General features: G+C 37.4%; 1 protein-coding gene across 1 annotated transcript in view; it reads right to left on the bottom strand.

Annotated features, from left to right (window-relative positions):
• The window catches only part of ANK3 (ankyrin 3, node of Ranvier (ankyrin G)), a 393,472-nt gene that overhangs the window by 58,654 nt on the left and 313,337 nt on the right, over window positions 1-21,481 (bottom strand). The window contains exons 26-28 of the mRNA XM_006837454.1: window positions 12,041-12,147; window positions 6,750-6,974; window positions 3,792-3,946 (exon numbers count right to left, since the gene is read on the bottom strand). Coding sequence (XP_006837517.1) covers window positions 3,792-3,946; window positions 6,750-6,974; window positions 12,041-12,147 — 487 coding nt within the window. The remainder of the gene's footprint in view (window positions 1-3,791; window positions 3,947-6,749; window positions 6,975-12,040; window positions 12,148-21,481) is intronic.

A 21,481-nucleotide genomic window follows, 5' to 3' on the forward strand; every position in this document is an offset into this window, starting at 1 on the left:
AGGTTTATTTATTTATTTTTTTAAATATAATGATTTTGACTTTCCCTCTCTTTTTGGAGGGAGTCATGTGCCACAGGGGAGTCCTGTTGTGTTGCTGCAGGGTAATGCACTGGACTGCAAGGTCAATTTGAACCAAAAGGATGGTGGTTCAAACTTACCAGCCACTCCTTAGAAACCTTACTCGGGGTCATTATGAGTCAGAATGGACTTGACGGCATTTAATAACAAATGTTCCAAAAAGAATAGAGGAAAACTTGAGGACAGAAGGCTGGTGGTAAGTAGGGCTTGAACTTGGTATAAAATCTGAGCTTCAGTTATAAAATGTGTGCATTGGTTCTTTCATTTTTATGATTTTTATAGAATGTAACAATGAGAAAACTACTTTGTCAAGGAAAGTTTAGTCCTCAGTTCTGCTCTAGCGACCTCTACTGCTTGGTTCTTTAAACCTGGAAGCATTTACATTTTGTTTCAATTCTCTAAAATGGAACCAGAGTTTATCTGGTCTTAAAAACGTAGCAAAGAAAATCTACCTACTATTTCCAATATAACACACAGAATCCAGGACACAGGATTGATCATTGTTTTCTTAAAAAGTCAAGGAGATATCAGTGGCGTTTGGGGCATCATTTATTTAAACAATAGTATGGCAAATTTCTACTTAAAAATGACTTATTAAAACCAGAATGAAGACATGTCAGCATGATACCAAGGAAGCCTATCCAATAAATCCTAAACATTTTTTTTAACCTCCTTTTGTCTGACAGAACATTGTATAATGTGCACTCAGAAATAAAAATCAGTAGTCAATGTTCTTGTTAGAAATGTCCTTTGCAGTGAGGTGGCCACATGTGGCTTAGAGTTAATTCAAATTTAACAACTTGTCATTCCCTTGATTTCTCCCTGCGAAATTGACAGAAACCAGGCGCCATCTTCCTTAGCTTCTTCAATTGGACTGTTGTTGGGTGCTGTGGTGTCAGTACATACACAGTGATCTTAAGAATAGCAGAGTGAAACTCTATTCAGTCCTGTGCCATCCTTACACTGTTGCTGTGTTTAAGACCATGGTTGCAGCCACTGTCCATCTACCTTGTGAAGAGTTTTTCTGCTATTTCACTGACCCTGTACTTTACCAAACATGATGGCTATCCTCACTGGTATCTCCTGATATGCTCAAAATATGTAAGGCAAAACCTTGCCATCCTCACACCTAAGGAGGCTTCTGACTGTACTTCTTCCAAGATAGATTTGTTGGTTCTTCTTGCAGTCCATGTTAATATTTAACACTATTTGCCAACACCATAATTCAAAGGCACCAATTCTTCGGTCTTCCTTATTCACTGTCCAGCTTTCACGTGTATATGAGGTGACTGAAAAATAACATTAATTCGATCAGGTGCACGTTAAGTCCTCAAACTAACATCTTCACATTTTGGCATTTATATGTACTTTCCAAGTTTTGATGAATGCAATATGTAATTTCATTTTCTGATACTGCTTTCCAAGGGCACTGATTTGTGTTTTCAAGTAAAATTAAATCCTTGCTAACACCAATCTCTTTTTTCCATTTATCATGACGTTTATTGGTCCAGTTGTAATGACTTTTGTTTTCTTGATGTTGAGGTGTAATCCATGTTGAAGTCTGTAGTCCTTTATCTTCATCAGCAAGCGCTTCAAGTCCTTTGTTCACAGCAAGCAAGATTGTGTCATCCGCATATCACAGGTTAATGACTCTTCCTCCCATCCTGAGTCCCCATTCTTCTTCACATAGTCCAAGTTTGCTTTTTATTTGCTCAGCACATAGTAAGTATGGTGAAAGGATACAACCCCGAGACACACATTTCTTGATTTAAAAACATTCAGCATCCCCTTGTTCTGTTCAAACAACTGCCTCTTGGTCTATGTACAGGTTCTACATGAACACAATGAAGTGTTTTGGAATGTCCATTCCTCACAACGTTATCCACCATTTGTTAGGATCCATACAGTCAAATGTCTTTGCATAAACAATAAAACACATGTAAATGTCTTCTGGTATCCTCTGCTTTCAGCCAAGAACCATGTGACATTAGTAATGATGTCCCATGTTCCACGTCCCCTCCTAAATCAGGCTTGAATTTCCGGCACTTCCCGGTTATACTGCTGCTACTCTTTTGGAATTATCTTCAGCAAAATTTTATTTGCATGGAATATTAATGATACAGTTTAATAATTTCCATACTGGCTAGTTAGATTGTTGTTTGTTAAGTACCATTGAGTTGGTTTCAACTCACAGTGACCCCGTATAGAGTTTCTGAGGGAGTGGCTGGTGGGTTTGAACCACCGACCTCATGGTTTGCAGACTAGTGCTTATCCTATAACACCACACCATACTGTTGTTGTGAAGTGCTATCTAGTCGGTTTTGACTCAAAGAGACCCTCTATATTGTTTCCAAGGAGTAGCTAATGGGTTTGAAGTGCCGACCTTGTGGTTTGCAGTTCAGGGTTGACCCTATAGCACCATACCAGGAGTCACAGCCACAGTCAAATGCTCAACAGTCACATGTGACCGACCAGTAATTACCTTATGGGTCCTCACAGGTATGTTTAGTGTATCTTCAGTAAAGCTGTAATTTAAAACACTGCTCACATTACTGGAATGAAGCATTGAGGACAGAATGAAGAGGTTGTTGTTAAGTGCCATCGGGTCGAATGAAACCCATAGCAACCCTGTATAGGGTTTCCAAGGAGTAACTGGTTAGTTTGAACTGCTTACACAGTGGTTCAAAACAATCTTGCAGTCTAATGCTAATTCTACAGCTCTATAAAGACTCCAGAATGAAGATTGTTGTTGTTGTTGTTAAGTGCCATCAAGTCGGTTCCGACCCATAGCGACCCTGTACAGGGTTTCTGAGGGTGTAAATCTTTACGGGAGTAGAAAGCCTCATCTTTCTCCCGCGGAGCGGCTGGTAGTTTCGAACCGCTGACCTTAAGGTTCGCAGCCCAATTCGTAACCACTACGCTACCAGAGCTCCTTCCAGAATGAAGATATACACTCTAATTTTTGTCTCTTCATCAGTATGATTTTATAATAATGCTTGAAGCATTTTTGTTTCGTTTTGTTTAAAGGAGAATTCTTCTTTAAGCACCTACTGACTGAGTCAGTTTGTTGCATTCCTAGTATCTGCTAAGAAAACCACACTGTGCTCAAAGACCCTCAAGAAAGAAGTGCCGCATGAGAAAGTGACCTGCTCAGCTACACACAGGGTTTACCAGGTCAAAAGCCAAGACACACAAACACCACATGTTCTAATACTTAGCCTGAAAGTTATTTTTTTAGAAATTGATGATGGCCCAAGAAAAATAAAAAATTCATTAAGGACACTGAAATAATCTGGGGAAAAACAGACTAAGATTAAGTAAAAGAGTCAGAAACAATAATTCCAGAAATACAATGTGAAAGTCTTTCCTTAAAAAGGTTCTCTTTGCAGAGTCCTTCCATGTGTGATCTCACCGTCTCCTAAGCTATCTGTGATTTTGAAAGCATTGGATTTTGATAAATTTCAAACATAAAACAGAAGGGTGCAAGAGTCATCCGAATATTTGTACACTTGTACTTTAAAGTAGAAAAAACAGTTTGTTAGGTTAAATGGAACCCTAGGTTTTTGATAGAGAGATCTAGACAAAATGCTGAGAACCCAAGTCCCAGCTTCAAAGACACACGTGTGCATTTCAGATCCTGCATCATTTAGATGTAGTCATTTCCTGATTTCTACCTGCAGACACTGACAGAAGGCAGAAGTCATCTTCCTTACCTTCATCCATGCCATTAAGTAACTCAGTTAAATCTTCATTTTTACTGTCAAATTGATGCTCTTTCCATGTTTCACCATTTTCACTTCGAAGAACAATGAGTTCTCTCTCTTTTCCCCTCATTGACCCAAAGTGAGGAATTTCCACTATGACAGGGCTGGAAAAAAAATCCACATTAATTTGGTATCTAATTAAAAATATATTTGTAGCATACTACATCAAATATTTCAGCAATAGTACTCATTTGAAAATAAAGAGGTGCCACTAAGGTTGGGAATGATTTCAAAGCTGCAGAATCATTTGCTAATTAAATAATAATATAGTAGAAGCCTGATAGCATGCTATCATTCATTCATTCGCAAACAATTCCTGAGGGCCTACAATCTTGTTAGGTATTAGATTTAGTTGGGGGAGAATATTCAGTACATATAAAAAGGAGTGCCAAGTCAAGAAGTTGGAAGTTACTAAAACAGACCCTAAGGTATATAGAAAGTTGGCCCATTTTTTAAAAAAGGAGGGGGGAAGGGGAGATATTATAAAATACTAATGATTTAAAAGGACACAGTCATTATTTCAAAAAATTCTAAAAATTTTCTAATTTGAAATACTACCAGTTTTCCTCCCACTTAGCAATCAATCAATCAAATAATCTACTCCCTATAATGTTTTCTGAATCCACTCAGAAGTACTTAGCAACAATGTAATAGTTTCCACAACTTTCACAGTTGCTCTGATTTCCAGTTTGTGAAACAGTAGTAGGTAGCTTACTTTCCTGACTCTAGTAGAATCTCAAGAACAAAATATAAACATTCTGGGAAAAAAAGTGTATGCTGTTCTGAAATCATCACATAAAGATACATTCATTTTTGACAGTGTCCTTTTGCAAGAGAATGTGAAAGAATGGCTGCAAATTGAAAACAGCCAATCAAGCCATGGGAAAATAATTTGTTAAATTTGCAATTAGCGTAAATACTAAAAAGATGAATGGAAGTAAGCAGACCACAATCACACACAGTTTATGTAGTTGGATTGTGCAGCTTTATTTTATGACATTTAAGTAGACAGTATCATTATTCTCCCACAGAGGTTGTATGTAACCTCACTTCCTAACCTAGGTGTTTATGCACATGTGAGAAGAGAAAATATGGGCTTACATCAAGAAGAAGGAAAAAAAGGTTAGTGGTTGTAACGATCACATCACATATAAGTAAAAATGCATTTGCTTTATTGCAAAAGCATTCATTTAAAATAGGATGATTGATATGATCATTTTACTTTTGCACAATTCATTATGATCTAAATTAAGGGCATTCAGAAATTCGTTTTTTAGTGCTTATATTCACACAAGTAAATTACTGCTAAGAGAGTTAATAATCTCAGGCATTATTGCTAAGATATTTTCCACAGTGTTTAACCATACCATAATTGGACAATATTATCATTATTATTTTTATTGAGAACAAGATACAATCTTTGCAGGTTAATGTAACAGATACTGTCTCTGTAAATACTTCAGGAAAGTGGCTTTGTGTATGACACTGAACGATACTGGATTAAGAGATACGAACAAGGGTTTCTGACCGAGGTAAAAGCCAAGCATAACTTTTCATAACAGGTTTCTTCATGCAAACTGCCAAGGCAACACCACCAATCAAACAGACAAGCAAACACATAACAAATACCAATATATTTCAGCTTTAAGAAAACAAAACAAAACAATTTAATAACAGAATATCCCATCTGCTCCCTATTTAGCTTTCTTTGTATCACCAACATTTTTCAAAATCAGTTTACTTATTGATGATCTTTCTTTCTCAGAGCCAATAAGGATTACATAGTACTTCCAAGTAATTATTTTGAAATATAATCTCACACACACACACATGCATATCTATACACATAGATCTCTCTCTCTATATGTAGCACTCATAGCAAATTTTGATTAAAAACCTGTATATGCCTAGCCTTTCAATGGGTTAAAATTAAAGGCTAAGTTTGTCTTACAAATATTAAATGCAATTGAAACATTTCAAATTAAAAAACAAACAAAAACTAAAATGACGAAAGCACAAAGTTATGAAAGCGGAACGCTGGCAGTGAATTCCACATGCTTGAAAAGCACAAGGTAGGTAGCAGAGCTACATTAAGTCAAGCCACTATGATTTTTGTTCCTTTCAGTGACTCATATCAACTGAAAGCATTAAAAAAAAAAAAAAACTTAAAAAAATATGACAAGAATAAGACCATGGGTGTGACGGAAAAAAAAACTGAAAAAAAAAAAAAAATTTGTAGACATTCTGTATCTTGTCTATAAATATCCTACCCAATAAATTTTGTTCCTTGAGGCCCAAGCTGCAGGATTCGGCTAACCAAGCTCTCACCCTCATTTACAGGGGGAGGATTGGTAGGAAGATGCAGTTTACTGAATAACATCCATGCAGCAGGAAGAGAAACGAGAAGGGGAAATTGTGAACAAACTGCCAGTCACGACAGAGCCTGCCTGATTTGCACCCAAGTGCCACCTCAGAAAATGAATGAAATTTGTTTATTTGCATCTTTGATTGTAAAATACCATGTCACAATGGGTGGTTGCCGTAAAGAAAAAAAATGCATCTTTAAAAAACACATGTCCCAAAGGAACTATTTACATAAAGTGGTGACATAATTCCAGCATCTGAATCCCCCCCCTAAGAATGGTGTCTTGACTTGTAAAGGGGCCGTTAGAGTTCCGTGCACGTCCTGAGCAAAGAATACGCTTCATGGTTAGTGAATGCTCTGAGCAGCACTGAGGTAAAGAAAGTATCAGCCGCATAGCTTTTCACAGAGCTACACATTTTTCCAATGCTTTGACACTACACGAAAGTTGCACTCAATCAAAATGATTCAACTAAGTAGTTTTAATAGTTAACTACTTGAGTCAATAAGGGTGGTATGAGATTAAAATTGACGAATTGACTTACCCTAAAAACTGTGCCCCTGCAGGACCCATTTCTACCAGCCTACTGGCTAATCCCTCTCCTTCCACCATGGGGGGTGGGTTGGCCAGTTTATGTCTCTTTACCAAACGGCAGGTGATTCGGGTGGGAGCTGTACACTTGCGTGGAGGAATGATGATTCTCATCCCATGGTGACGGCTTCCTCTCATTGAGCCACCGCGAGCATCCACCATAAAGCTAACCAGAAACCTGCAGGAAGAAGATCAAAGGCCAAATTAAAGAGAAAAACAGAGCATCTTCACAGGTGGTTTTGAAACTAAAAGTTAAAGTTTACAGTGACATTCAATATAGCTACCATTTTCTCTCTTAAAGGATAAATAGGAAATAAATATGGTGGAGTCACATCAAACAAGTATTAATCTGTGCATGGGGGAAAAAACTGTGAAGCACACATTTTGTTGTTGTTTGTTAAACATGACCCCCAAACAGAAGCCAACCACTTTATCAGATGCTCAACAATTTGACAGGATAGTGAATGTTTCAACATGAGATAAAAACCGCTATTAAAAAACGGTTGCAAATAACAAATCCTCCCGTGAAGGCCTCAGTGGGTTAAGCTATATTCAAAGAACATTTTAACTATAAGTGGGTTTTGCCATATGCTAACTATGTAATCTCTCTCCCCTAGAAATAAAATGATACTCCACAGCATGTCTTAACAAGTCCAACGCATAAAACAAATGTGTATTTATTACATCAACACTCTAAACAGTACTATCACAAAACAGAATTTAAGACTAAAAGCAGAAAGAAGAAGATGACTAGTTTTGGCAAGGCAATTTTGATGGAAAGGGATTTAATATTTTCAGTATAAACTCCATATAATTCTGAAATCTACCTTTATGTTAAAGCTAATGAGAAAAAAATATCTTCAACTAGATAAAGGAATGTACAGAAATTGTCCTATCTAGATCACAGCATTCTATTATTCCTGATTTTGACTATGTGCACAGAAAAAGCCCTCAAGAGGCCTCCTACCACCATCACAAAGTTACAAAGTTGTTGACCAACTATGGATGGGCCCAAAAGAAAAAAAGAGTACAAGTCAGAACTAGGGAGTAGAAACCCATACCATTTGCATTCCAATTTTCACATGCAAAAATATTCTTATTACTGGAATGCCAACAAATGTTGATCATTAAAAATGTGTTTGAATACCTAAAATATTTGTACAGACATTATAATCCCATCCATCAAAATGCCCTACTATTTATTATTCTAAGAACAGTGCTAACAGTCTGCAAATAGATTTTTAAGACTTTACATGAAAATTCCAGAAGGGCTTCCGTTTCTTAAGAATGTGGTCTCTTCAACAAAGTGCCCTGGATCCCATGGAGACAGGCAATAAGATTGTTGTTAAGTGCCATCAAGTCGGTGCCTACTCTGGGTGACCCTGTAGAGGGTTTCTGAGGAGCTGCTGCTAAGTAATCAGCCTGTGACCTTGCAATTCAAATAACCTCTCAGACCTACAAAACCCCCCACAACTCCAGTAATAGGCTAGGGATCTTTTATTTCAGCCAATAAGACTTCCAGACTTAATTCTAGCCATCCATAAGGTAGACATCCTCACACCCTATTGCTCATTTTCAGTTTAAGCAATTTCCTTAGATTAATTTCTGTCTTTTACAATATGCTACTGTTTGGAGAAGATCAGATCACTACGGGAGTGAAGGTAACAGGATACACTGCTCCTCTCTGAATCAAACACAAAAGAAAACAGTAGTTGTTCACTAGTACAACTCTGCAATGAATAGTTGCCAATATTAAGTGACAGTAGGCTCACTGGGAATTGCTCTCAAGTGCCTACATTTTCTTAGATGTGTATGTGCATGTATCTAAGTCTTCATGATTAACAAATGCCTTTACTCAATAACAAGGAAAATTTCCCTAAAAAAAGGAAGCATAAGACAAAATCTGAACTTTCTCAGCGTTTAGTAACTAAAATCAATGTTTGATTCAGAACAAGAGAAAGAGAACATATAAAAAACAATTTCAAGACTGGGTTTAAAAATTCAGTTGTACTACTACAAATAAACACTGGAGTATTTCCACTGAAAAGGTAATGTGGACCTGGCGACAAGAAACTCTCAACAACATGGAGAGGAATTCACATATGACATATCTTGTTCACTACTCAAATCTACAGTGTCCCAAACAGTGGTCACACTATAAATATTTCTTGAATAAATCAACAAATGAAACAGATTTTGCTAAGTGTGCTTAGAAACTGCCTAGGTCATACTGGATTACTAAAAAATACTAGCACAATTTATTGTGTAACTTTCTGAAGGTAGGTGGAATGGTTATCATTAGCAATAAAAACAAACAAAAACATTGTACCTATAAACAACATCAGAACCAAATGGAAACAACAGGATGGCTAAGATGACTTTAATGTAAACTTAGAAGAATCTTTTTCTCTGCTTTAACCAGCACAACCTGTGCATAGTTGGTGCTCTTTATGATCTTTTCTCCTTTCAAGCTTTTCAACCTGACAGTGCTAATTTTAAAGAAGAAAGATGGGAGATGGTATATGTGATGTGGGATGTTGGGTCCTATTATTCAGCAACTTGATGAAATACAGTGATTCGTTTTACAAATTTATACACACTGTTTTAAAATAAAATTCCATGCACCAGAACTTACAGAAACAAATTAAAAGGTGATGTTTAATAATACTTATATCTTAATAATTATGCTTAAACTACAGCATGAAATCTACAAATGATCCTAAAGTTAACACATAAATGTTTCTAGTTTTAGGAACAGCAGGGGAACATTACAGACACAACACAATCTAACTGTGGGAAAAAAAATCACAGAAATTAAAAATACAAAAAAGGATGGATCACATAAAAGACACAGTTATCACCTTGAATCATACTGAGGAAGTGGAGAAGAACAGCTGCAAAATAATTCAAAAAGCAAATGGAAAAAATTAATGTAAGATAATTAGAAGCAAGCAACAGAGAAAGTCAATGATAAGCCAAGGGGAAAAAAACACACCAGAAAATGAAATCAAGGCTTTTGGCATTTGTAGTACAACATGGAAAACAGTTACCTTAAATGGTTATATAAACAACTCCACAGATCTGATTTAGTACAATGTTGGTGAGAATGTATTCCAAGTCTATAGCATCCTTTTAAAATAAACCCACACTGCAGTTATTAATGCTGCTTTGCTGCACATGCCTATAGTTAGTGAAGTTCAAAGGTAAGGGGAGATGGCTTCCGTATTTTAACACACCATCTCCACACTTAACAACATGGCTCCAAAGATCAGATTCTAGAGACCAGGTAATTAAGTGAAAAATTGGAGTTATGTGAAAATGGAGGATGATCACGTCAGATCATTACATAATGGCCAAACCACTGAGAATCATGGCTCAGCCCGACACAAAACTGTAACTCTTACAACCAGTGTTAAACCTTGCCTAGCACCTTGGTATTCAATACTTTCAGAATTTGTCATTACACTGCAAAATAGTCAGTACACTTGTTCCTATTGTCATAAAAACAAAATGTCAGCGAACATGACAGTATGTGAGGAGCAGGTGTACTTGGGTTAATGCTCCAGACTGCAAAGCTATTTGAATTGGAATGTCCGTGGTTCAAGCTCACCAACTGTTGCTTGGAAACCCTACACAGGGTCGATATGGATGGGAACTGACTGGATGGCACTTAACAACAACAACAACAACAATGTTCAGGAAACTTGATTTCTGGTTTTACTCTTCCATAATTCCTCAACTTCTCCATTTACTGAACTGTAATACGTTTCTTTCATATGTAAATACTACATGTAAATTACCTCCATTTGATTTACATGGTATTGATTTGTTTTTAAAATGGGGTGGCAGAAGGTTCAATTCTTGTAGTTTACTGTAAATAACCTGTGGCAGGCTTTGAGACTCAGACATCACATTTGTAAAATGAGAAAAACGAGTAATGTCATTTTGAGGTTCAAATAAACAGGAAGTAAAAAATACATGTAACAGATTTAGCACAAGGCCACTGACACAGAAGCATTAAGTATATGTTAAGCCATTGCAAATTTTAAATGAGCAGCCAAAGAAAATACTTAACAAGACACAAGATACATTATAGGCATTAAATATTATTCATTCAAAAATGAATTTGCCCTTGTTTTGTGGTCAAGGAGCCCTGGTGTTGCAATGGGTAAATTGTTGGGCTGCTAACCACGAGGTCCGTAGTTCAAACCCACCAGCTGCTCCATGGGGCAAGTGACTGACGCTGCTCATAAGGATTTCATCTCAGAAACCCTGTGGAGCCATTCCCCTCTGTCCTACAGGCTGCTGTGAGCCAGGGATCAACACGGTGGAGGAGCAGTTTGTTCTGAGTTACTAGTAACTTAAGGCCAGATGCTAATTTAAAAGACAACAATATCTCGAGATTTTCCTCATGTTTAATAGATTTTCCTGTTTCTTTTGTATGAATTTCAGATATCCCAGTTGCATTATCTACAGGTGAAGAATACAATGTTCAAAATTCATTAATGTATCAATTCAGCTGAGAAAGTTTCTTTCATATAATTTTTACAACAGCACTTTCAGTATGTATATTTCTCTTTTTAAAGTGCATTTTCTTCTTTTTTAACCTAATGCTGTTTCACACAACTTAATTATAATTTTATGTCAAGAAGGCAGAAAGTACTAATGGTTGATGTGGAGATTACAGGTTTATATTTTCTTTTTAAGAGAAAAATTATAAAAAACGTGTAACTTGAAAATCAAAGGTCAATATCATATGGGGGGAAAATGCGAAGAGTAGACCTCAGGGCTTATTTAACTAAACATTTGAATGAAATTCTTCTATTACTAGAAATTTAAACACCAAAACCATCAAGCAGTAAGGTAAATTAACAAAAGTATTGACATATTTAATTTGTTTATTAGAAAGAAAAACCAGCTGCCCCAAAACAAAACTTCATTTCAACAGTAGATTAAGAGAGATGAGTAAAAGGAAAATTTAAACCTAAAAGATGTACCAGAGTAGCCAAGAAATTTCTCTGTAACTAATTATTTAATTTAAAACTGTGCTTTCACTGATAAAAATAGATATGCAGATGTGCTTAGAAAAAAAAATTTATTAGTGATTTACAACAACATGTCACATGTACTCACTATAGTGATAATATTTCATACACATGAAATTTGGCAATCTGAATTTTGAAGTAAATAATAAATCCAATGGTAATATAATTGAAACAGAAAAGTTACATTTTGATTACTTACCCAGAATGAACAGGGCTTGAGACAAGATTGACATTATCCAACGTGTCCGCAGCCCAGCTATAATGTCTAAGAGAATCGGAATCAAATTCTCTTGGGAATGTTAGATGCTGAAAAAGAAAAAGATATATTACATCAAAAACCCATACAAGATACTGGTTTCTCTGTACCTACAACATACAGGCACGCGTGGCTCAATATCCATTGAGGTATTATCTGACTACATATGTAGCTGTGGGTCCCTTCCATTGTTTTTTGTTTGTTTTTTTAAAGGGAGAGCAGCTTGCTTTTTGTTAATTATTTCCCCCTAATAATTGGTGTGGTGCTGTGGGTTAATGTGCCTGACTGCAAAGCCATTTGAACTGCAAGGTCAGTGGTTCAAGCTTACCAGCTGCTCCTCAGGAAACCCTACTCAGGGTTGCTATGGGTCAGAATTGACTCAATGACAATAAACAACAACAACAATTTTAAGGATCCCTAAACTCAGAATCTTGCGGAGTCCTGGAGTGGTGCTGTGGGCTAATCCATCAAACTGCAAAGTGGTTTGAACTACAAGGTCGGTGGTTCAAGCTCACCAGCTGCTCCTTAGAAACCCTACACCGGGTCAATATAGGTCAGAATCGACTGGACAGCACTTAACAACAACAAACTCAGAATCTTCAGGGACCATGAGTGGGATATGGGAAGCTGAGGCAGAGGGCACAGCTCTGTGGGTAAGTTCTCTGACTTTGTCTGGTGAGCAGGCTGCAGGGGTCTTGGGCTGCTCAGGAAGGCACAAAGGGAGGTGGGCTCGGATCCATTCCTACTCCTCAGAGGCTGCCACTTTTTTCTCCAGCCTCTTTTATCCGTTCCAGCAGTGACAAAGCCAAGACCAGAAGGGGGCTTTCATAACGTTTTAAGATGGTGTTCATACAACGTCCAAATCATATAACATCCTATAATTAATAGCTCGCATTATGATCATTAAGCGACACATATAGTCTAGTATTCAAAACACATAATTTTAAAATCCCTTTCTATGAATATTTACATTGAAATTTGAATGCAAAAAAAGTTTCAAAATAAAGTCACATGATATATTGTATTATTTCTATCTTTTAAGAAAGCATCCTAGGTAATTTGCATGGCAAAGGAATAGAACACAAAAGTAATTTTCAGCCATGATTTGAACCATGTCAACATATCTCCAAATTAATCCTACAACTGTCAGAAAATATTTCCCAATACTCAAAATGAAAACAAAAACTATTCAATTTTGATGACTTCCTGTTTCCAAGAGGGATCTTGTAGCTTGCAGCAACCTAATGCTTCCACCAAGTAGGTCAGATAAAATATGGAAATTATCTCTGAATACAACAGAGAGCAGTAAAGGTATTAAGAAGAATCCTGTAGAGGAGGATCTTGGAAGGTTGAGCTGACTTTTATTATCCTTTTAAAACTAGATACATTTGTCAATTATCAGTATAAGCAGATTTTGGTTCCAAATAGGGTCAAAGAAAGCAGAAAATTCTGGTGGAAATTTGGGTGGCCTCAAGCATACTACAGTTTTCCATTAAGAACATTTGCTGAATGTCATGGGTATGCACAATAAAAAGCTAAAATCCCAAATAGAAACTCTCCGAAAAACAGAACACAGTTTTATTTTGTTTTCAAAATAGTTTCATGAGAACCAGATTTAGAGTTTAGGAAATGTAAAGGAGAGAGGACATGAAATCACCCCATCGGAGAGCCAGGGACAAACCAGAGGGCTACAGACCAGCCTTGTTTCAACAAAACAGCAGAGGAAGGGAACCCTCTCTGGAGGAATACATCACTATTGGTTTTATCTACAACTTTAAAAAGGAGCTCTGGTAGCGTAGTCGGGCTGCCAACGTCAAGGTCAGCAGTTTGAAACCACCAGCGGTTCCGCGGGAGAAAGATGAGGCGTTCTGCTCCCATAAAGATTTACAGCCTCGAAAACCCTGTGCAGGGTTCACTATGAGTCGGAACCGGAACCGACTCCATGGTACTTCATAACAACAACAACAAAAACTTTAAATACACCATGTCAAATATTCAATCAAAAACTGTCATGAATGACCAGATCATATAAACAAACAAAAAAACAGTATTTTAAACAGACAATTCATCTAAACATTGAAGTAAATGAATAAAAACTTTACAATAATTGTGTGTAAGAAAATGGGCAAAAAAGAGAAAATACATTTACAGAAGGAGAATTCAGTAAAGCACTAGAATACACTTAAATAATTCAATGGGCTTTTGTTTAAATATAATGTCAGTCTGGACTAGGAATAATGGAAAATAGGGATAGTGAATTGGAAAAGATCCATCGAAAATATACAAAATAAAATATAGATAGAAAAGAACGGGAAACAAAAAAACAAACAAACAGCATGAGACATGTAAAAACAGTGAAAGGTTTAGCATATTATGTGATAGACTCCCAGGAATATAAAAAAGGAAGCTAATGGTCTGAAGAGAATGACCGAAAGTGTTCCATGTGTGATAAAAGCTATTATCCCACAGGTTAAAAAAAAAAAATCAATTTCCATTTATATTCTAGTAAAAATCTGGTCCTAACTACAATTCCAATAAAATGACAATCAAGTATTTAAAAATACACACACACACACACACAAAGAGAATAAGCTAAAAGACATAACCAGAAAAAAAGAACCAGTTGAGAATCTATTTAATACATTATTTGATCCCAAATGCCTTTATTAATTATCACTAACCAAGTATTGATCCACCTTCTCTCCTTAAATCTTGGCAGAAAAGAAGGGATTTATTGTGTGAGGGGAGTTAAGAAGCATTGCTAGATGGTAGAGACAGTTGAAGGTACAGACTCAATACTGAAAATGGGGATTAAGTGAAAAAGTACATACTGAATGTCCAGACCCCAAGCCTTCTTCCCCTACTGGTCTCCCAGGACACAGGTGGTTAGGGAAAGAACTTCCAGGCAGAAAATTGGGGGAGTCTTCTCTAGGGTGTCTGACCTGACCATTGGGATTTCCCTGTGAAATGTCCTAAAAATTAGGAGGAAAAAAAAAAGAAATCAGAGAAAATATAAGAAAACAAAGGACCAGCATAGGAAAGTCTTTCTAAATCCCCACTACACACTAGACTACAAAAAAAAGAAATTTTAGAGAGTAAAATGGTGAAAAAGAAGATAATAAATCAAAGAAATAGTTTCAGTAATTTTGCCAGAGCTGAAGACTTGAGCTTCCAAATTGAAAGGATTCCCTGAGCTACTGGAACTTTGGATGAACATAGACTCCACTCTGTTTTAACAGAGGAACCCTGGTGGTACAATGGTAAGTGCTTGACTGATAACTGAAAGGTCAGGGTTTGAACTCCCAAGTCACTCCGCAGGGAGAGGGCAGCTCTTCTCTGTTCTTGGGGTCACTATGAGTTAAAATTGATCCCACAGCAACAGGGTTTATAGCACATCATCAAAATAGAGTCCCTGGGTGGTTCAAACAGCCACTTGGCTGTTAATCAAAAGGTTAGTGGTTCGAGTTCACACAGAGCTATCTCAGAAGGTCTGCAATCAAATTCCGAAAAAATCAAATAGTGAAAACCCTAGGGAACATTGTTCTACTTTGATACACATGGGGTTGCCACTAAGATGAGTTTACTGGCTTTTGTAGTATACCATCGTGCAATTCCAGACCTTAGGGACAGGGACAGGTCCTACAAATAAATAAGGAAAGAGGAAAAGGCTTCCAAATTGACTTTGAAGACAATGAAGCAAGACCTTCAAAGTTCTGAGAGGAAATGATTTGCAGCCAATCAAGCAAACAAAAAAGGGTAAAAATCGAATTAAAATATGTTCATTTATGTAAAACCACAAAAATATAGTTCTCATACATTCTGTAAGGAAACTATCAAAAGATATACTCCTTCAAAAAGAAAAATGACATCAAGACAAAGGAAGACACCAGGAGAGAGAACAAAGGGAATCTTGGGGGAGGACAATGGAAAACTCAGGAGGACATCTGGCCAATAGGTCTGAGAGGGACTGGATAATTAGAAAGCGCTAGGAGAGATGAAATAGTTAAAGTTGATAAAATACCTAATATTGAGAAGAGATTTGCATAACTGGTAATAGTTTATGGGTGGGATTAATGATACCAAGCAAGGGAAAAAACAACTAGGAAAATAGAAATCCCAAGCATACACTTTATGCCTGTGAGGAGCACTTACATAGGCAAAGTAATATAAAAGGCAGAGAACAAGAGGAAAGTAGGCGGGGAGGGACGGGAAGAAAGCTTCATCTTTCATTTTTAGGTTATCAATGAAGCCGGAAATGGGAAAAACCCAACAAGTCGCATTATATATGCATACTACTTGGAGGCAGGAAAACACAGTAAGAACATTATCAGAAAATATTTTAAGCAGTTACCACTGGAGAAAAATATTTGGTAGTTGAAGGTATAAAGAGAAAATTTATGTCCAGTATGTCTTGTAAAATTATATGCCTTTTAATTCTATGTATCGCTCTGATAATAATAAAAACCTAAATTGTAAACTTACTCTGAGTTACCAAGACTGAGAGAAAAAAATATAGTCCTGAAATAAAATTTAAAGTGAATCTGGAGAGTATTTATGTCTAAGTAACAACACCACCTGCTTGGGTCTTGGGAAAATGTAAAATTGAATCAAGTATAGTTTTTTCCTATATTCAATAAGGCAGGGGATATTTATTGGATAGATAATTATAGTGCAATTAGTGGTGCTAATTCTAGTCCCCAAGTAGCAATAAACCACTTCAGAAAGTTCCCAAATTCTATATGGGTTCACCAAACATAAGTTGTTGGTCTCAGTCTGGCTTCACTGACAAATGACTTTCACTGACAAAGCCCAACCTTTAAAAGTAGAACAAAACATTTCATGTGAAGTAGGTACTGCTTCTTGCTCCTCTTGTGCTCCGCTCCCTTTTTTTTCTTACTTAGTGATTTATTTTTAGGTAAACTCCGTTTTCTACACGTGGAACCCTGGGGATATTTTGCCAGAAAATGCATTTTAAAATGTATATATTTTGTGACTGGCTTACAAGCTTTCAAGAGGGTATCTAGATTCAGAGGGCATGAAGGAAGGTAGAATCTCCACTGAGTAGTATCCAAACAGTCTAGGCAGGGTTGATGAAATGAAATGCGGATGGGTCTCTTTTGATATAACAGTGAATAATTGTTATCAGGACTGATTGTGAAGGTTGAAAATGTAAAGGTAGACATTTTGTAGCAAGGAGGGGAGTGATTAACTTTTCAGTCTAGGAGGGGAGGTCTGTGGGACCATGAAGGGAGAAGAGCTGAGAGCGGGACCCTATCCACAGAAACAGTGATGCCTGAGATGGAGGCAGAGACAATGACGATGATGTGGAGAGATGAGCAGCTGGAGACTTTAGACACAGAGAGGGAGAGGAGCTGTGTGCTGAGGACTGGGGTAGGGGTAGAAGGTAGAGAAACAGGCTTGTAGTGTATACCCTTTGGCTGGTTGATGATGCTTGGAGGGGATGGCAACCATGGCAATGAAACAGTAAACAACAGGATGAATGTAAAACTAATGTTCTCCTATGTAAACTATCACATAATTCACAATAAAACATTAAAAAAAATGTATATATTTGTCTTGTCTAGATGGGTCTGGTGAAAAGAGATTGGGATAAGATTTGTATGATTCAATGGTGAATAATTGTTATCATGACTAATTGTGACTGTCACAATTGTAAAGGTAGAAGTTTTGTAACAAAAACATGGGAGTGGTTAATCTTACAGTCCAGAAACAGAGGACCCTAGGACCATCAAGGGAGAAACGCAGAAGCAGAATGCATGCAGGACCTTAATCAGAGAAGCAGCAGTGCCAGAGATGGAGGCAGAGATGGGGTCACGGATAGGGGGAGCGGCTGAGGACTCTAGGACCATTAAGGGAGAAGTGCACTAGCAGAATGCAGGACCTTATCCAGAGAAGCAGCAATGCCAGAGACAGAGGCAGAGATGGAGTCATAGACAGGGGGAGTGATTGAGGACTCGAGATTCATGCGAAGAGAGGGACTAAGAGCTGGTGACCAGGAGGCAAACTTGCAGAATGTGCCCTTTGGAGATGTAAATTATTATTTATGCCTTAGGGATTTTTTTTTTTTTGGTTGTTGTTGTTGTTTTTTAAAGCTAAAGTTCGAAACTACCAGCGGTTCCGCGGGAGAAAGATGAGGCCATCTGCTCCCATAAAGATTTACAGCCTCGGAAACCCTGTGTAGGGTCGCTATGAGTGGGATCTGACTCCACAGCACATAACAACAACAACAAAGTGAATAGAGAGAAATACTGTTAACTGAAGACACATGTTGTTGTTGTTAAGTGCCGTTGAGTCAGTTCCAACCCATAGCGACCCTGTACAGGGTTTCTGAGGGTGTAAATCTTTATGGGAGTAGAAAGCCGAAAGCCTCATCTTTCTCCCACGGAGCAGCTGGTAGTTTCGAACTGCTGACCTGAAGGTTCGCAGCCCAATTCGTAAGCACGACACATGTAGGAGATGATAATAATTATAATGAAACAAGGTGTATGATTTGTTGAATGTAAAACTGATGATCTGCCCTGTAAACTTTCACTCAATTCACAATAACAAACCTTAAAAAACAAAAAAAGAAGATGGAAGGAAAACAAAGTCACTGCACCAAACAGAATTGGGTGATGCCTAATTAATTTCAAGAGGCTATCTTGAGGGAAGAGGTCCAAACTGCAGTGAAGGCACTGGTGAGAAACAAGACTCCAGGAACTGATAGAATACAAAGTGAAATGTTTCAACAAACGATGCTGTGCTGGAAGGGCTCACTCATCTATTCCAAAATATTAGGAAGACAGCTACCTGGCCAATCAATTCAAAGAGATCCATGTTTGTACCCATTCCAAAGAAAGGTGATCCAACAGAATGCATAAATCATCAAATAATATCATTAATAACAACATATGCAACTAAAGTTGGCTGAAGATAATTAAAAAATGGTTGCAGCGATATATCAAAAAGGATCTGCCAGAAATTCAAGCTGATTCAGAAGAGAGTGTGGAACTAGGGATATCATTGCTGATGTAAGATGGATCTTGGTTGAAAGACGAGAATACCAGAAAAATGTTTACTTGTACTTTATTGATTATGTAAAGACATTCAACTGTGTTATCCATATAAAACTATGGCTGACACTGCAAAGAATGGGGATTTCAGAACACTTAATTGTGCTCATGAGGAACCTGTCATTTGTACAGAACAAAGGGATACTGAATGGTCTAAAACCAGGAAAGGTGTGCATCAGGGTTGTATCCTTTCACCACACTTATTCAATCTGTATACTGAGCAAATAACCTGAAAAACTGGATTTAATGAAAAAGATTGGAGGAAAATTCAATAGCAACTTGCGGTATTGCAGATGACATAACCTTACTTGCTAGAAACTACGAGGACTTGAAATACTTATTAATGACAATCAAAGACTACAGTCTTCAATATGGATTGCACCTCAATGTAAAGAAAACAAAAATCATCGCAACTGTACCAACAAATAACATCATGATAAATGAAGAAAGATTGAAGCTGTCAGAGACTTCATTTTGCTTGGATCCACAATTAACATTCATTGAAGCTGCAGCCAAGAAATTAAACGACTTATTGCATTAGGCAAATCAGCTGCACAAGACCTCTTTAAAGTGTTAAAAGACAAAGATATTAGTTTGAGGACTAAGTTGTGCCTGGCCCAAACCATGGCATCTTCAGTTGCCTTATATGCTTGTGAAGTTGGAGAACGAATAGGACAGACAACAGAAGACTTGGTGCATTTGAATTACGGTGTAGGTGAAGAACACTGAAAGTTCTCTGCACTGTTAGAAGAACAAACAAATCTGTCTTAGAAAAATTACAGCCAAAATGTCCCTTGAAAGCAAGGATGGTGAGAATTCTTCTCTAGAACTTTGAACATGTTATCAAGAGGGACCACTCCCTAGAGAAGAACATTCTCGGTAAAGTGGGGAGTCAGTAAAAAAGAGGAAGACCCCCCTCCCCAAGTGAGATGGCTTGACATGATGACAGCAATGGGTTCAAACATAACAACAATTGTGAACACGGTTCAGGACCAGGCAGTGTCTTGTTCCGTTGTGCGTAGGGTCACTGTGAGTCTGAACTAACTACACAGCACAGAACCACAACTACTGCTTTCTCTTCATACCTATTTCCACAAACTATTAATTAGCATCTCTTACCGTGAGACGCTCACTCTCCTCCAACCCACCTGCCACACAGCCACAAGAATTCCTACAACAGAATTTCAAATTCTCATGAAACTTACACTTTCTAGAGTCATTGAGGCTAGATCAAGCCCTGAAACTGTTACCCTAAAATAATCTTTAAACCTTAAACCAAACGTTATCTCAAGTCTCAAGTCAAAAACAAATTTAGCTAAATTAGTAGAGTGTCTACCATGAACAGTGTGCTCTTTCAAGGAACTGTAAAGAATCAAACTGTTAAAAGTAACATAAAAGCTTAGAGAAGAAACTTTGAGGATAGTCAGGCCATGTGAATGGTGACAGAACAATTTGGAAAACAATAGCAAAGTTCACTGAGTTGTACAAGTAAAAATTGTGGCATTGGTGTATGTTTTGTTGTGCATATATTCAACAGCAAAAAAATAAATAAATTATCTGAAAATAAAAGAATTCCTCCTAAAAATTAATATATTCATATATGTGGACTCCCAGCATGCCACCTCCATAAATATTATACGAGGGTGGTGGTGATACCTCTTTTTGTGTGATATAATTTATTGTTTTAATAATTAATGCCACCAGTACATGCTTCTAAGAGTTGTTAAGTACCATGCAGTCGGTTCCAACTCATAGTGACCTTGTATACCGGGTTTCAGAGGCTGTAAATCTTTATGGGACCAGAAAGCCTCATCTTTCTCTCATGGCGCTGGTAGTTTCGAACTGCTGACCTTGAGATTAGCAGCCCAATTCGTAACCACTATGCTACCAGAGCAGTACCAAGAGTAAATGTTTGTTTATATATATGTTGTTGTTGTTGTTATGTGCCGTGGAGTCGGTTCCGACTCATAGCGACCCTGCACAGGGTTTCCGAGGCTGTAAATCTTTACGGGAGCAGAACGCCTCATCTTTCTCCTGCGGAACCGCTGATAATTTCGAACTGCTGACCTTGTGGTTCACAGCCCGATTCGTAACCACTACGCTACCAGAGCTCCTTGTTTATATACATATAAATATATATAGAATACGTAATATCACTCCTCTTTAGTAATTACAGTACATTATTTACACTTGGTACTCTTAGAAACACGTACTGGTAGAATGAATTATTCAAACAATGAATTATATCACACAAAAAAGGTATCAGCACCATCATATAATATTTATTGAGGCAGGAGTGTGCCAGCACACC

Source organism: Chrysochloris asiatica, unplaced genomic scaffold, assembly GCF_000296735.1.
Source record: "Chrysochloris asiatica unplaced genomic scaffold, ChrAsi1.0 scaffold00020, whole genome shotgun sequence".
Taxonomy (NCBI): domain Eukaryota; kingdom Metazoa; phylum Chordata; class Mammalia; order Afrosoricida; family Chrysochloridae; genus Chrysochloris; species Chrysochloris asiatica.